This window comes from Poeciliopsis prolifica, unplaced genomic scaffold, assembly GCF_027474105.1.
Source record: "Poeciliopsis prolifica strain line A6 unplaced genomic scaffold, Auburn_PproV2 SCAFFOLD004, whole genome shotgun sequence".
Classification (NCBI taxonomy): domain Eukaryota; kingdom Metazoa; phylum Chordata; class Actinopteri; order Cyprinodontiformes; family Poeciliidae; genus Poeciliopsis; species Poeciliopsis prolifica.
In genome coordinates, this window is record NW_026562379.1 from 6,664,203 (window position 1) to 6,682,028 (window position 17,826).

The following is a 17,826-nucleotide window of genomic DNA, read 5'->3' on the forward strand; positions in this document are numbered from 1 at the left end:
GTGAGTGTCTTCTAAATATAATTAGTTTAATCCGCAGTTTTTGATGACTATTGAAGAATATATTACATACATAATAATAAAGATATTTAGCACTCAAAATGTAAATGCATTTTCTGGAGCATACCTTTTTGTGACACAACTTCTTGAAATAATCACCCTGCTGTCGAAATTAATTCCTCAATACTCCCTGTAGGAAATAATTATTAGCTTTATAACATACATCATGATGCTTTAGTATGAATCTACTTAAAGATAATGGGAAGGAGAAACAATAATGAGGAGAGCTCTTACATCCCAACAAACCACTTAACTACTCTAACAGGGACTTTAATGTGGCTTTAATAATCACCAAAATGAATGAGTTGAATTATTGTTAACATAAAAACTGTACTTAGAGTTACACCACAAATAATATTTCTGGTGGATTTAGATTTAAAGCTAGGAGGTTTAAATAGTTTAAATAGTTTCAAGCCCAAATAGTTTTGGGCTTGAAACTATGTTTTATTTCGTAAACTATGAGGTTCTATACAGTTCCGCTTCATTTAAGTCTCAAATGTGCAATTAATGTTACAGCAAGTACATATTTATATAAAGACAGGTTTCTCAGTGAATCTAATCTTATCTTTTCCTGGTTTCTGCACCACGTTCTAAAACACATATTTCTTTAAAAAAAACACATGCAACTTGTGACATAGGATTTAACAAACGTGTCTGTTTAGAAGCAATGATGATTGCTTTCATAAGAGTGATTTGGTAGGAAAATAAATGTAAATCAGGTTACAAGTAACAAAACTTGGAAAACATTAAGTAATAGAGATTATCTATACATTTAATTAATTCTCAAAGATGACATAAGGTTAAAATTATTCTTACAGGCTTGTGGTACATAGCCTATACATAATACTTTAATAATGTTTCCCCAAAGGCTTTGGGGATCATCAAGGTATGTTCTGGGAAAATTAAGACAAAACGTAATGTTACTTTTGCTTAGCAGTGGTTTTTGCCTTCGAACTCTGCCATGCAGAGTTCGAAGGTTTATCACACTCAGGTGTGATAAACCACAGTTAAGTTATATTTGAACAATGGAACCAATCACTTTTTCACATAGGGTCATGTAGGTTTGGTTGTTTTTGTTTTTTTTCTCCCACAATAATAAAACACCTTCATTTAAAACCTTCTTTTGTATGTACATGTGTCATCTTTGAATAATGTTTAAGTAGATAGTTCCAACATGACGTCACACCTCATTTTATAAAGGTGCTGTGTTGGATATAATATTGAGCAGAGTTGGAAAGTTGTTTCTTCAAATGCACAGCAGGTGACAGCACAACCGATTCCACCTCTGCAGGAGCACCGCAGGTCCTCGCCTTGGTCGAAACATTCCCTCATCTCTAGGCAAACAAAGCACAGCGCACAAGGGGCTATTTCATGGCACACATGAATAATTGACTTTAAGCGTCTCAGACAGTGACGGCAATTATGACACTCATAAATAAAACATTGGTGATGCTACAGGAGTAGCATCACGGTGCTCCAGGAGCAGACATCAAGGTGGCAGGAGTAAAGGCTCACATTTTTAATCAACAATGAGAAAATGCTCATCAGCTCACGCATATAAGTCAAAACCTTGCAAATTCAGTGGGTCCACAGCTCCCCCTTGTGGCAACACAAAGAAAGAAGACCACAAAGTACACTACAAACACACCTCCTGGGTTTCTCTTTGCTTCTCTCTTTTGATCTCCTTTCCAGTCTCTAAGGACTCTCATTTGCTTTCTTCATTTTCCTATAATTGTGCCTTACTGATCCACAGAGTCTCGAGTTTCCCCCCACAGGGCTCTAATGTACACCCACACAGTTACCCATCCTGCTTTCTACACACCTAACCAACACTTGAAAGGCTTGTTGCAAAAACATAATTAAACAGAGAAAAGATGAATCTTCCTCTGACCTTAAGCCCACACCTATTATTATAAATACTTCATACGTCCAAAGATATTACAAGATGTCGTTTAGAGCTGTGGCACTTTAGTTCGGCCAGAAATGGAAGTCACCTTCAACATCACTTAATAGATTTATAGAACAAGATTGTGTGTGTGTGCCTGTGTGTATGGGTGTGTGTGCATGTGTGTGTGTGTGTGTGTGCGTGTGGGGGTGTGTGTGTTGGTGTGTGTGTGTGTGTGTAAGCGTCTTGGAGAGTAAGGCTGAACTTGGCCAGGTGCCTTCTCCGATGTGTGGGAGAGTAAGATGAAGCTCTGCAGGGGTTGTTATCCTTATACAACCTCACTGAGACTGAAGGAGATATCTGCCTCCTAAAGAAAACTTTATCAGTCCTCATCAATAATGGACAAATACTAAGACAGGGTAGGAGGGCCAAGCAGTCGGATGCCAAGACCAGAGTAGAAAGACAGGAGCTTAAAAGCTGATAATTGATCAACCAACATTCACTAGAATGTACTTCATCATGCTGGCAATATTGCTTTGTTCACTTACAGTCATGTTCTGCTTTTCTAAGTCCTGGTTCAGATTTCTCACACTTGAAAAGAAAAGACCTTTTATGTGCTGGGAAAGCTTTGGAGATTGGTCAGCCAAGCAATGATCCGTACTGACAGCAGCCTGGCACTATGACTGAATGGACGTGTCGATAGGGCAATCTGATTTCCTATTGATTCACACAGTCAGCTCGTGCTGACATACGTGAAACACCACAGCCGGGTGTGTGTGTGTGTGCTGGGAATATTAGGTGATTGTAAGAAGAGTTTAATCATCTTTCTTAAAGCTGTAAAACCAATTCATTTATAAATGGAATCCAGGAAAAATTGTGAATTAGTGCGTTTGTATTTAATGAACCAGAGATGTTGGTACTTTAGGCATTGATCTTTAAGTTCCATCATCACTACATGGCTGGGAAAATCAACTTTTTTGTCTTTGTAATGCAAAATTTACTACAGAACTGTAGATTATTTTATCTATTCATTTTGCCTTTTTATCTGGTTCACTTAGACTTATATAAAAAAAAGAACATTCTTAGGCTTGGACTTATTTGGACCAATGGTTCTCTGTCTGTAACTATTGTTTGGAGGTTAAAGCCATTCCATTGGTTTTAGTCACTATTCAATGCTTTTTTTTTTTAGCATGTTCAGTCAAGAGAAACAAACAAATATGTATAATTTTTATTTCCATCCTCATTGTAGCTGAATAAGAAGCCACAATGTTCCCAAATAGCAAGGCTTGTAGGAATTTAGTGAAGAATCATACAAATGTATGTAATTACTAACACTTCTGTTAAACGCTTCTCAAAATACTCATATCACCTGGAAAAAGCAAAAAGCATTGAGGAAGTGAAATTCTTTCTTAAAACCTTGCAACATAAATCATGAATATTTTGCACATAGAGCCACTTTAACAACTTTTCTAGTTACAAAGAAGAAGGTGATGCTCTGTCTCTTTGTTTAGCGTAATTTATCACTTGTTGCCACAGGTTTCACAGGGTCTTGGTTGATTTAATGGCCTTTGTGTAAAGCCCTTCATGGTTTAACACGCCCACCTGCATTTATACAAGACATCAGTATACATCAAATACTTTCAGCATAATCCCCTTCTCTACATTCCTTATAAATACAAATAATTTTTCAGGACATTTTGTCTCAGCCAAAAACCCTTAAACCTGTTCATATTAATTTATTCAACCTCAGTGATCAGAACAAAATAGTTAATGCAGAAAATTGTGCTTAAATTCTCTAATAACCATAACTATGTATGTAATGTACAACGCAAATGTAGGTTTCTGTGTCCGTCGGAGCAATTAAGTATTCAAAAAGGACACCAGCTCTTCTGTTAAATATTCACTCGTTTTCCAAGATGAATAAAGGATGAGCAAATGACGCATTTATCTGCATGTGTACGTTTGTGCGTCCAACCGCAAGTGTCGCGCTTGTGTCAGTGTGTGCTCACTCGTGCTCGTTCTCTAGAAGCATGCCAACTGTGTGCAGCCGCCCATTACAGCCTTCAAGGAATAATGTAAACCATGCTCACACACCTATAAAATTACTGCAAACAAAATTAAACCTGCAGCCGTAAACATGTAACACAATAGAAAGGGAAAGATTGCTCATAATTGAGGTCAGGGCTCTGCAGAGCAATCAGATTCTTCCTCACCACAATTGTTCATATGACCCCTGAAAAAAACCCTGGCATCTGCACCTTCACACTTGATACAGCACATCTAGATCATCGCTCTTCTCCTGGCAGCTGACAAAGATTGACTTGTACATTTGATTTAAAGACAAAGAGGCTATTTTTATTACTTAATAGAACACCTTTCTACTCATCTAGAGATGAAACTTCACAAATGTTTCTGGTTAGGTGCTTAGTTTTATGGAGCCATGGTCATAGAAGCGATTGGAGAATCAGATTTCAATTAGCTGGATGGGGTAGAAAATACTTTTGATGTGATATATTTCTTAACTTTAAATTTCTCTTTCATTGGTGTTTTCCTGTTGCCCATATCAACGAACTAAACAACAAGAATCAGTCCCACTCCGATTGGCTGCTGATAGGTCTACCGATTTGAAGCTGAATGTCCATTGCATTTTCTGTAGACACCTGCAAAAACATTTTTATTCCCATCGGTTTTTTAAGTAAGAATAAGAGAACAAACAAACTGCTGGTGTTCTCTCAACCTGTTATGTTTTTACCTACAAAACAAAAGTGTTTGAAATTCATATCTGCTTCTGACTATGTAGAGAAACCACTGTAAAAACAAACAAACAAACAAAAAAAAAACACCAGATGCAGTTTCCTAACTTGTGTAAATGTGAGGGCCAAATTATGCTATGCAAAAAGCATAAATTAATTCCTGCTGACTTCTTAAATATCTGACAGACTAGGGATCTTGGCCCTGCCTTTTGTCACTTCTTATTCCTCCACTGTCAGGTGGAGGTATAAGCAATGTCAGAGTATTTCTCTCAAATATTTTAGGCATGAACTACAACAAAAGAAAAATCCAGATATAGGCAAAGTTCTTGTGAACACTCTGGAGTTAAAGTCCACAGAGAAACTCACAAATAAAAGAATTGTACAACAGGGTGGAGTTGACTTTAATGAGAATTAGTTTGCAACATGTCTGTAGTTAAAAATGCAAAATCCAAAGATTTTTTATTATTATGGCATTCTAATGGGAATTCTTATTACACATTAACAGATAATTATTCAGCATAATCTTTTTTCATCTTTTGACTATGACATAAACTTTATGATGTCAAAAAATAGATGTGAGCACAACAATGCTGCACATTTGAGACAAAAAATAAGCCTGCAAACTGAGGGGGCCGCAGAGTGAGGACGCAACTGTGAGGGCATTAACTCCATCACCTTTAAATTGCTGTCTGGAAGCAGGCTTAGCTCATTTAATCAGAGGGATCCAGAGTGTTGGAGAATCTCACACACACACACACGCACCACACCCCCACCCGACCCCCCCCCCCCACACACACACACACACACACACACCATCTACTTATGGAGGATGTTTCACTGAATTTTAGTTCATTCCTATTAAATCTAGTTTTGGCAGTAAATTTTTATCATTTCCAATATACTCACCTCACAGAGTGAGTGCCTAGATCCCGCAACACACAATAACAAACCATATGTCCCATAATATGTCTGTCTGCCCCCTACAGGCTAACACGTCACTTCACTTCCTTCACTCTCCTCTGTATCCAGCAATATCATGGACTTTTGATTAATCTTTCCACTTGGCTGATTGAATTGATTCCCTTTAATTCAGTGAAAGTAATCAAAAATTAGAAGAGTGCTTTTGGCTCACTGGCATTTAGGTTAAAAGGGGATGTGCAACGTTTCTGCTTTTTGTCTTTTACTAGACAGACTGTTTGTTTCTCCCAAATTAATAACGTCACATAAAAAGCGTACCAGGCATTATGGTGTATTTTGGAAGTTAAAAAAAACAGAAATATTCCAAAAAATGTCACAGGAAACTGCAGCAGCTGCATCTTATTTCACACAAATAAAGCAAATGAGACAACAGACAAAGTGAAGTTAGAGTGAATCTAGGCTGTTTTGTAGAAAGACACGTGTGCTGGCGGGCTGTCCATATCCATTTCTGAAGCTTGTATTTTAGTATACGTTTCTGGGAAAATAGCTTTCCTCACAGGCCCCACAAAGTGCCATACATAGCAACAGTATCTGGTCCTCATCATTACATAATTAGTGTCAACATTGGCCACATCAGCCTGGAGGAAATGTTTAATGCAAATGCTCTGAACTGAACAACAGCCAACTGTCACCACAGCTCATAACCTTAACACTAACAATAAAGAAAATGTGTGTGCATGCAGAAATGCTGCATTTGTTTGCTTGAAACTTTCCAAACCGAAATGCTTTAAAAAAAACCATCCGTTTAACTCTGAACTGATTAAAAATGAGATGGAAATTGCACAAATCTTGATAATGATTGCTTTTTATGCTCCTGTTTTATTGTTTCTGAAAAATTTAAATTAAAAAGGTTCAGAGAAACATAAAAGAAGCCCTTCACATTTGAAAGGTAGGTTTTTAACCATCAAGGCTTTTACCATGAGATTTAGGTGATACATAAGTATTGGCTGTTGTTGCAGTTATAGTTTGATAGTTTCTGCTCTTTGACAGAAAGATGTGTCAATTTGAAGACTAGCTGTTTGAAGATGCTCACTCCTCATCTTTTGCTGGGCACAACATCTACCACTCAAAAGAAGGTTAAACATTTTTTCCTCACTTATAAGAAAGAAATATGTGGATGAAAATATTTCCGGTTGCCACAAAGTGAACACCTCCCTTTTAACCTGGGCACTATCGCTCTTACTGGAATAATGTTATTGTTTTAAACTACAATGAACCAGCAACGGACGGCATGTCTGACTGCAGGTTAGTGACCTGAGCAGATAGCCTGACTAATAAATAGCTTTCCTCCACAGAGTAGTGACAGGGCAAATGGTGACTACTGATATTCCTAATAGTAGCAAACCAAATCCATAAATCACAACAGAGTAGAGAGTTTTTATTAATGTGCCGTTAGAAAGCTGTTAAAGGTAGAAGGTCAAACGAAGGCAGAAAATATGAGAAAATCTTGGAGGACAATTTGTTTCCATTTGTAGGAGAACTGTGGCTTCAGAGGACTTTTATTTCCCAGTAAAACAATGGTCCAAACCATCCAGCTAAAGCTACACAGATATGATTGGAAGACAACAAGGTGGAAGTTCTGGAGTGGCCTACTCAAAGCCCAGACCTAAATCTGTTAGACAATTTGTCTATCTAAATTTTCACAGCTGATCTCTACACAACCTGACAGAATATGAACAGTTATAAGAAGAATGGATTAAAAATGCAATCCTGACAAGTGCATTTGCTAAATACTGATTTAAAGAAGGTGAATATTTATGAAATCACTTATTTTACATTACATATTCTTTAACTACTTTGTAGAAATTGTGTACATCATAATTGATTTACAAAAGCAATAAAAGGAGTAAAGCATCCTGGTGGTTAAGCTAGAGAAGAAAATGATGGCATTGCATGTAAATGTTTCTTTTTGTTGTAACTCTGATTAACACAAGAGTCTTTACTACTGATCCTCAATTATTTAAGAGCTATTTTATTAGGCTCCTATAATCCTAAATGTTTAGGCATACATTTGTATGAGTTATTGCAGGAAAATCTGGAAAGCTCCAGCTCCCATGAGCAGATTGATACAGAATAAGATCGTCTTCATTTCTTGGTTTATTAATGGAAACAGCTGGCATTTTTTTAGGCCAGCGCAACTTTAGCATAGGTTTAGGTCACTTTATTATTACACTGACTGTAATACATTCAGGTATGTTGGCAGAATTTAGCAGAGAATTGAGTGAAAGCCATGGGGGATAAACGGACTATTCAAATGACCAAAGCATAGAGTCATTCATGGAAAAGTTAAGCCAGCAGCCTCTCCAAATATAAAACCCTAATGCACACACATCTTAAAATCACAGAGTATAGCCCCCTGTAAATGCAAACACAATATTTCTGCAGGTAGATTAAAAATAGTCTTGTGCTGCTGTTATTTGAAGTGTTATAATCTAGAGTAAACCAAGCATGAAAAGGACAACATAAAGATGAAATCCCTCGTTCTGCACAACTTCTTTTCCATCCTACCAAAGACAGTTCAGTGTGTGCAAGGCAGCTACATGCTGCTTCCTTGCCTGAGGGTTGAGCAGCGATCAACAGTCCCAGTCATTCACTCCAACCACTCACTAGAACCAGGATGCATACTCACATACATGATAAGCCCTCTGAACAATAAGCACAGAACAGTCATTTCCACCAGCGCCGTACAAACAGAAACTAGATAACATTCAAAGCAATAATTTAATAATAGACCTTTAACAGGAAGGTGATTTAATCTGTTGTCTAATGCTGACTTTCTGATTACAGTTGACTATTAAGCCAATCAGGTAAAAAACCTGCTTTTAAAATGCAGAGCTGAGCCGAATTATTGCCGTCATGATTCCAGTTATGCTTCTATTGTGTGTCCACAACACAAACCTGCTAAAGTTAATGCAAAATTAGAAAACGAAAGGGGTTTTTGGTGCAAAAATATTATAAATTTCAATTAATGCTTAATGGAAAAATATTAAGATTACTTTTATTTGCATTTTGTTAAAGTTTTAGTTTGTGTCAACTTCAATGTATGTAATTTAGTTAAAGAACACAATCAAAAATCAATTTCCTTTCTCTAAAAGTGTTTAAGAACCATAAAGATTTAGATTTAAAGTGAGCTCAGCAGTCCATATAATGCATTGTGGATAACATATTCAAGTGAATATTAAAGAACATTAAGGTGCATAAAACTAACGCAGCAGTGACTGGAGATCTTTTTCTCTCTGCAAATGTTCGGAAAGCTTGAAAATGCATCATTCTTACTTCACTATCTAATCTGGAACATTTTACTTTTTCTCTTAAATTTCTTTCATGTAGAAACAGGAAATACTACATAGCCCCTTTCCTGAACCTACACACTGATTTCAGAGGTAAGTGGACTGCAAATTGAAAACAAAGCCAGGTCGGGTTACCTGTAGACCATGCCAGTCTGACTCCTCACAGTGTCGTGCAAAGACAGCGAATGGAAGTTGAGGAACTCCTCCAGCTGTTTGAGCTGCCCTGCATTGTTGACTTTGTTTGTGGCCCACAGCATCACAGGGGCATAAGACTGTGACCCGGGCCCCATGGACACCTGCTTGATCAGTCTCCCTTGACCCAGGCCCTGGGTCGGGACCCCAACTCCACCAGGACCCCTGGAATTCTTCTGCTTCGGGTTGGGAATCTCCGGGCATGTTGCTTTATACAGGTACATCTTCAAGCTGTCTTTGTCACTTTATCTTCTCTTTCAGTCTCTCTTTTCTCCTGTTTGTGTGCCCCACAAACATCTAAGCTCCCAGTAATCCAGGTAGGCCCCTCACCCACTCAGCCCTGTGCAGAGCTGAGGAGGGGGAGTTTGTCAGCTTTTGATGAAAATCTAACGATAGAAAATTTTTCTCCAAACAAAAGACAAAATGATTTTGTGTTTTTTTTTTACTCTCTAATTTAAAAAAGAGAAAAAAAGAAGTAGCTTAAAATACTCCAAGAGAAAAAAAATGCAACAAAATGAACGGAGTCCGATCAACTTGCAGGCAGCCGCATGTCCACACAGTGAAAACGGATTTTTTTCCTTACATGTACATCTCGATGCGCTGGGCCACATATGTTTTCAAACCCCACATGTAGACACAGAGTGGCAACATGCACTCACAAATAACCCCGACTCTTCCCCCTCCCCTCTTATTGCTCTCACACACACAAAACATGCAGTCATGCTGTCACTTTGCCCCTTGCTCAGCCAGACTACAATATAAGCTCAGTTTGGTTTTGCTCCCTATTAAATGGCCTGGGAATCTGGGACGTTATTTTTCTCCCTCCCTATGCTTCTAACCCCCACCTCTCCCTCTCTCTGTTTCTGTCGTTCTCTCTCTTCATTGGTTTCTTTGACTCTCTCATTCCTTTTAGCCTTTTTTTCCCCTTCTACTCCCTTTTATCTGTTCTACCATTCTCATTTTCCTCATCATCCTTCCTTTGTCTCCCACTATTCCCTACACCACAAGCTCTTTCCCCAACTCCTGGTTTTCTTTCTTGTCTCCATCTCCCTCTTAACATTTGTCTTGTACGTTTTGCATGGTGTTGTGCCATATAAATTAGCTTTTTTCAAATGTTTTAACGTTAATATGAAAAGTTTTTCTTAAACATAAATTCATTTTTTTTCATTCTTATCTTATATTTAGTTTCCTACCATTCCATCTCCTTATCTGTCCACTTCTTAAATTGTACTGTATATAAACATCTGAAATTGTAAATAAACATCTGAAATTAAAAAAACAACCCTCAAACACGCTGTCATACATAGCCAGCAGCATGTTATGCACAGTTTCACCCTGTTGGAGGACATGTTTTTAACAAGGTGAACCACTATAACAAATCGGGGAAGCTGCTTTTTTCTCTTTGCTTACACACACAAACACACACTTTTGGTTCTCTCATGAGAACGTTCAGTGACATCATGTCTAGTCCTCCAGTGGATTGTAGGAATGAAGAAAAATGCCGTTCTCCCATATGAGGAAATCTGTGTTCAGATACACTCTGTCACTCTTTCTGCAGATCTGCGCATGCAGGCAGATAATGAATGCTTTCATTCATTCACTGCTTCAGAATAAATCCACATTTATTCTTTGGTTTCTTAGGTCACTGGTTTTTCTGTAGGTTTTCATAAAGGTATGGTATGCACCTGCTATGCACTTGGTTCCATTTTACAGCAGAATCAAGTGCTGAACATCAAACACAACTTAATATAACATTTCACTTCAGATTTTTACTCCTAGAAAATGGGCCTGTGTCTCTTTAAGAAGCCTCTATTCTTCCCGACATTTACATCAACACAGCAATGCTCCTCCATGATGCCATTTACAATAATTCGTAGGAGTTTTGGACTGAGAAGTAGTCCGTATTATAAGTTCATGCAGCTCAGCAGACACACATGTTCCGCCAGGTGTTTGCTAATTGCTGCTGCTGCTAGTCTGGAGGAGCTGTGGGGAAAGTATGTGGTAGGAGACTGCAGCTCCAAAGAAGACCTTTGTGGAAAAGATGAGAGGAAGCACTTAGCCACCCTGAATGGCTGTAACAGCAGATTAAATGATTTCTTGAAAGAATCAAAGCAACACATTAGGTATGTCTTTGATAAGGAAATAACATTATAACATGATATAAAGAATATAAAGATCACAAATGTTGATTTTAAAAAAATACTCTTTTCCTCTTTTTAAGCTTTGTATCAATTCTTAAAAAGCATAATTTACAACCTGCAAAAAAGTTTACTTTTACTGGAACAATACAAGATTCCAGCATTGTCTGTTATCTATCCATCCATCTTTAAACTCGTATCATTGTTGAAGTCTGTAATAAATTCATAAACAGTGTTGGAAAAGTGTTGTATCATGAGATGAAAAATGTGAGGGTATTCTCACTGGACCCCAAAATGTTTCACATTTCAGGTCTTTGACCTTCTTAGCAACAAAAGTGGTTTGCACTTATTCAGTCATGATCCCCATTATGCCTCAGAGCCTCCATTTTTTTATGCAGCATAGATATTTATAAACTAAAAAAGGTTTTCAGCATTGCCAAGGTGAAAGCGAGTCCATGCACATCTGAGCACACAGAATTAGGCAGAGAGGTCGGTGGAAGCAGGAGAGGGGGGGCAGCTGCATTTGTTGTCCAGCAGGGTCGATGGAAAAACTGATCCAGCCAGGCGTCAGGAATGTCAGCTGAGTTTATGCAGTGCCTAAGTGTGTTTAGCATGTATTTATAGACATGGGATCCATACAGATGGAGGCTTTGCATGGCCACGTGTTCAATAGTAAAACTAAGGGCTGTATTATCAAAACAGAACTTGATTTTGGTTGATGTTGATGTTTTGTTGCCCTTTCTCTGGATATTTTGCCTCACTTCTGTTATGACTCCTGGCGTTTGCCTTTGAGCTGCTCATCATGTGCATAGGTGAGCTGCTGACAAGAACACCAAAAAAGGCAGAGCAGAGAAGCAGAGGGGGAGGCCATGAAGAGGACCATCCAGAAACAAACTGAACTCTGCTTCATAGCTTTAGACTGCCAGGGTTCTGTCTCATTTGTCTCTGTCTTCGCTTATTGTTCCACACATTTCCTCTCTAAGCTTCTACAATCAGCTTCATGCTCCTTGAGACTAATTAGCTGTCGTTTTCTATCTTTTATTTCTCCCCTTCCTCCTCCTCGTGCTCGCTCCCCCAAGTGAATCGCTGTTATAATCATTGTGCTCCATGACAATTATCCAGTGTCCACAGTGGGACAGAAATAGAACGAGCAGCACAGAAAACTGTTCCTCTTGATTTTCTTTCAGCGAAAAAGATTAAACATAGGACGTTTTTCAAGAGGTTGTTGAACATTGCAGGACATAAAAATTTGTTTTTACATTGTTTACTTGAACAGCCGAGCTTTTCTCCTCACCATTTGACTGAGTGGCTGCGATTATAATGGCAGCGATCAGTCTCCAGCACTGAGGGACTGTTCTGCTCCTGCTTAGTACCAGTGTGTTAGCCTACATCATCCATTAAATCCCAATGTTTATTGAAAGTCAAAACCTTAATGAAGACCAGTGAGAGTAGAGTAAATGTTGCATTATCAAACTAGAAACTGTTTGGGAAGCAAACATTAAGTGCAGTTTGAGTATGATTTCCATTTTAAGAGCTCTTTGGAAATTTCACTTTAATAATTAGTTGTTTTGTTGAACAAAACTCACATTAATGTAGTTACAAATCTCAGCTACATTTATAAGTCCAAAAGCGTAGCTGCTGCACGAGAGAAACATGCCAATCTTGGCAACAACTCCACGCTTCATCCAACAGGTTCGACAGGAACACGTGCTGCTGTTGTCTGTACAACAGAGTCATGTTTCCACAGCATTGTCACACCTGCTGCCAATGGCATTAGGAAATCTAATTCCACTGCCTTGTCAAAGTGGATGAGCGATGTTGTTGGCTCCAGTGATGGACTCGCCAACTTAAAATTGGACCAAAGCCAGATGGCCCAGCTAACAGCAGCCTTTTTCAACTACATATATGACGAGAAAAGAAATGAAACACCAAAATGCAGTTGTGGTTAGAAGTTTATATACAAGAATGTGGGTAACAGAGTTGGATTTATCAGAGTTTTGCTGTGTCCCACAGGGTAAATATTCCTTAGCAGTTTACAGAGAAACCACATGTTTTCAGAAAGATTTATTCATTCATATAATGGTTGTGATGTGTGTTTGAGATCACTATGCTGTTGAGGCACACAAACCAACACTGCTCTCCTCAGAGGAAATAAAACTTGTTAGGAGACAATACTTTATTGTTAGAGATTGAGAACCAGGGACAGTTTTAGGATGATCTGTGTCAGAACAACTGGGTCTACTACTCACACAAGTTTTCTTTTTAGGCTCCAAGGTTAGATTAAAGGCGGTGCTATGAGTGCAATGTTTTCATATAGTTTCAGCTCATAGTGCTACGGGCTTAGGCTTTTTAGAAAGTTATACATGGCAAAGATTTTAAAATATTAATTATTTAAAAAAGAAGATTACAAAGGGGTTACGATCACATTGAAGGGAGTTTTGTTTTAACGTCAACTGAAAGAGCACATCGGCTCAAAAATAATCACCGTCTAGCCCGACTGACGTTTGCAGCTGTTATCGAGCAAAGAACCAGAAATTGAGCTACTTAGCGGCACTGATATGAAGTATTTCTGGAGGAGTCAATATAATGCTTTCAAAGCAACACTGTAAAAACGTTTTCAGTGGTTGCATCGTGCTGACGGTCTGTTTTGACCCAGAGGTACTGGTGCATTGCACAGAGTGGATGGAAAAATAAAAATAAAATTTACTTCTCAAATCAGCAGCAAGACAAACGAAGCTCGGACTCATCAGGTCAACGATTTTAAAAAAACTCATCAAAACCAATTTAACATTAAGCTAATGTTGTACTTGCTGTTTCTGAAACAGTTCCTGCTTTTGCTTCGCTGAAGGTGCGTGGACTAAATCAGTAGGTTTCCATCTCACTGGAATGAACAGGCTCAGTTGTTTGAAAATGCTGAAGCCAGCTAAAACAGACAGCTTAAATCTCTTTAGCTCTTGGTTCCAACTCTGAACACTGATTTATACTTTGAAAAACTTTGCTGAGATATGACATTTTTCCACTATAGGTAAGGGATATCTTACTGATAAACACCACACAGAACCTCAGAAAAATAAATGACACTTCATTCAATAATCTACCAAAACTCAAAACCCACCCAACTGATAATGTCCCACACTGTTAATTAAATATGTTATAGCAGATTATGTTGATCATACTTTCTAATGGTCAACAATATGATTCAGGGATAGTTCATAAATATTACACCTTTGTCAAAAGCAATTCGAGAACAGAGGACTTGGGGAGATTTAGCTCATGATTTTCAAGGTCCTGACCTGTTATTATATGTTTTATGAAGAAGACAGAATCTTTATAAAAATAATGGCATTCAGATTAAATAAAATTGTCAGAACTGATGGGAGTTTTTTGTGTGTAATGGGGTACAGACAGGACTGCAGAGGTCTTGTTGAACTAGCTGTGGGTCACAGTGTGAAATCGTTTTTATTGGTAGTCCATTAAGCTCATCACTTCTAAAGCAGAGCTACTAAAGATAATCGCCCCATCTTCACACTCCTCCTCCACCTGTCAGGAGAAGCTCTTAACATATGAGCCTTTTATGAGCCTGTAAATAAAGATTATGTGAAGTGTGTAGCCACAAACATGTCAGTGGGACTCTTAGATAACATCTAAAAGCCTTAACTAAAGACGGAGTGCTTTGTTTTATTTGGTGTTAATATTAATGATTTGGAATTTTCTTTCAAATTGAGTCAATATTTTATTTCAAATGAACTGTTGGATCTATTTTCATTCTTAGATGCAAGGGGAGTCAGTTCAGGGGTACGAATGCCTAACTTTTGAGATTTTTCATGAATGACTGACTGCAAATATATCAGACAGAGCTAGAAATGCAGATAGGACACTTCAGAATGAATCTAGCAATTGGTTGAGAAAATCAATTTTTAAGCGCTGAAATAATGTAGGAAAATATTTACAGTTAATTAGAAAATTCAATCCTTTACAAGCTCTTGATTCTTCCCACAAGGACTCACTGTGTATTGATGCTTTCGGGCCACTTTAAAAGAAACATATTGATATTGTATCCATCTGTAGTTTCAAGCAACATAAATTGTGAGTGTTTTTCTCCAGTAACAAAATTAATGATTCTGTGACCCTTAGTAAATATTTTTACACATATGAGACACAATATTTCTTATTTTTCATGGGACTGAAAGCTCTGGTTCCTTTTGTGAAAAATTAAATCAAACAAACTCCAAACCAAGGCACAACTGTTCATATAATCAGAAACTTTAATTTATCTTAATTTAATTTTAGAGGGAACAGGTGACGCGACAAATGGATAACGTTTGGGCTTTAGGCTTGAATAATTGGAAAAAAACAAATGAAGCATTTAAATCAGCTAAAAAAAAAAGAAATGAGACAAAACCAGAGGGTCAGACAAGGAGAACTAAAACTGTTTGCATAAGTAAAAATCAGTAGACTAGCAACATGAGGAAAAAACTATGACCAACATGAGATTCAACATGAGCAATTCATCTGTGTTTGGTCAAGAATCAAAACAGTCACTTCAGCCTCAACATGTTTTGTCACCATGGCGGTCCAAGATGTCAACACAGCCAAATCCAGCAAGACAGATGCAGGCTAATAACATTATATCCAGATCAGGTGACACCAGTGTAATCTGGAGGTCACTATGACCGGCATGACTTGTACAACACCCAAATGGATGGTTGGACAGACGGGTAGGGAAGCACATGTCATCGGATAACACTGTTGGTCCATCCCAAACATTGTTAGTTGCACACAAAACCTTACAGTTTACAGTATTCTGTCTGATGAGGGAAAACACACCTGACACACCTTGGTGAAGCTACAGTGTCTTTTCACACTCACAAGATTTAACTGACCTGTAGGGCATGCCAGTCTTGTTTGCAACGGTTTCCTCTTTGCCCAGTCCGAACATTCGAAGGTACCAATTGGTCTCCAACTCTCTGATCAGCGCTGCTTTATGCCTCTGCTGCGCCACCTTCTTTCCGGAGAAGGAATTGCGCTTAGCATCTTGGGAGTTGCTTCGGTGGGCTTTGGAACCGCTGAGAGAGGCCACCGACTGTCTCCGGTGCATATTTGGGGGCTGGTGTCCACCACCAGGCCCCCCAACACCTCCTCCGCTGCTCCGCGCTGCTAGCATGGCCCGGGAGGTTACCCTTCCCTTCTTGGGGAAGGTTCAGGCGAACCAGAAAGAACTCTCGATTTGTACTAGTTTTAACCTTCTTTGTCTTCTGTTGGTTAAGGATGGTGTTCTCTGTTGGTCTGCCAGTTTTCACTGTCCTATGGTTGATTAGTCAGCTATCTTCTTCACCCCTCTCCTGTCTTTAAGGTTTGTTAGATCTCAACTCTACTTGATGCCTTTTGACTGTCTGTCTTTTTGTCTGTGCAGTGTTCTCTCTGTGCTCTTATAGCCTCATCCAGCCTGAAACTAGAGCCTGGTTTCCTTGTCTCGTCACAGCCTGCTCTGACCTAAAAGGAAGCAGCCAAACATGCCAGGGCGTCAACAATGCATGCACTTACTCACTCACACAAACTGCATACATAATACCTGTGCACAAAAGGCACCTCCTAAAATAACACAGAAATTGAAGAAAAAGTATTATTAGTGCAATTAAAGTGAATGAACACATGTGGAATAAATAAATAAGTGACCACAAGGGACAAATAAAGTCATCCCTATTTAAATATGTCTTTAATGCTGCGGGAGCATATGCATAGATACTTACTATAATTAAGTAACAAATGTTACAGAGGTATACACATATGTGTCATCAGAATCTGTAACGGCTCTATATTTATGCTTTTCCTGGACCACCTCAGAGTCTTAACACCATTCTTTGTGTAATAAGACACATGGCGAGTGGGGGAGAAACTCTAATCTTCACCTTTGTCAAGCATAGCAATGTAAAAGACACTTTTCTTGAACTATGAACAGATACAGCAATCTGATATTTCTACTTCTAGTTTATTTCTTTCTCAAAAATCTAGTAATTATTTTTATTCCCTTTCAGTGGTATGAGAGGGACAGTTGGTAGCACTGCTGCAGCAAGAGGATCCTGGATTCGATTTCCGTTTCTGTGCTGAAGGGGCCTTTGGATGTTTATCTGTGGCTCCTGGTAGGCAGGTCTGTGGCTCCCCACACCGAATACTGAACATTGTTACAGAGTAGCCTTTATACACAAGCATGCTAAGGCTCACTGAGATAATTTTCAAATGCACTTAACATTGGGTTGCAGTTGTTACTAAGTAGGCCTACTAACTTGTTCCATGTACTTTTCAGTGCTCTTGTTATTATATATTAATATATTGTTTGGTTTCTCAATTCTGTTTATTTCCCTCTTTCTGTAGGTGTAGGAGAAGTTTTCTAGAGTCCTTCTAGAACTAGAAACACCCTTGTTTTTCTAGCTGGTCCTTATTTCTTTCCTCTACTCTTATCTACTTGTGTGGTTGTCTGCTGATGAGATTAATCATAATAATAATTAATGAGATTAATCATAATAATAATTAAT

At 38.4% G+C, this 17,826-nt stretch overlaps 1 protein-coding gene across 2 annotated transcripts in view; it reads right to left on the reverse strand.

The window, feature by feature from the left end:
• kcnab1a (potassium voltage-gated channel subfamily A regulatory beta subunit 1a) overlaps nucleotides 1-16,677 on the reverse strand; it is a 90,755-nt gene extending 74,078 nt beyond the window's left edge. The window contains exon 1 of one of the 2 annotated variants that reach the window (XM_055028363.1): nucleotides 16,177-16,677. In XM_055028363.1, coding sequence (XP_054884338.1) covers nucleotides 16,177-16,457 — 281 coding nt within the window. In that variant the 5' untranslated portion in view covers nucleotides 16,458-16,677. Of the gene's footprint in view, nucleotides 1-9,098; nucleotides 9,590-16,176 lie in introns of those variants that run through there. The other variant, XM_055028364.1, reaches the window with a different exon arrangement.
• Between the last annotated feature and the right edge of the window lie 1,149 nt (nucleotides 16,678-17,826).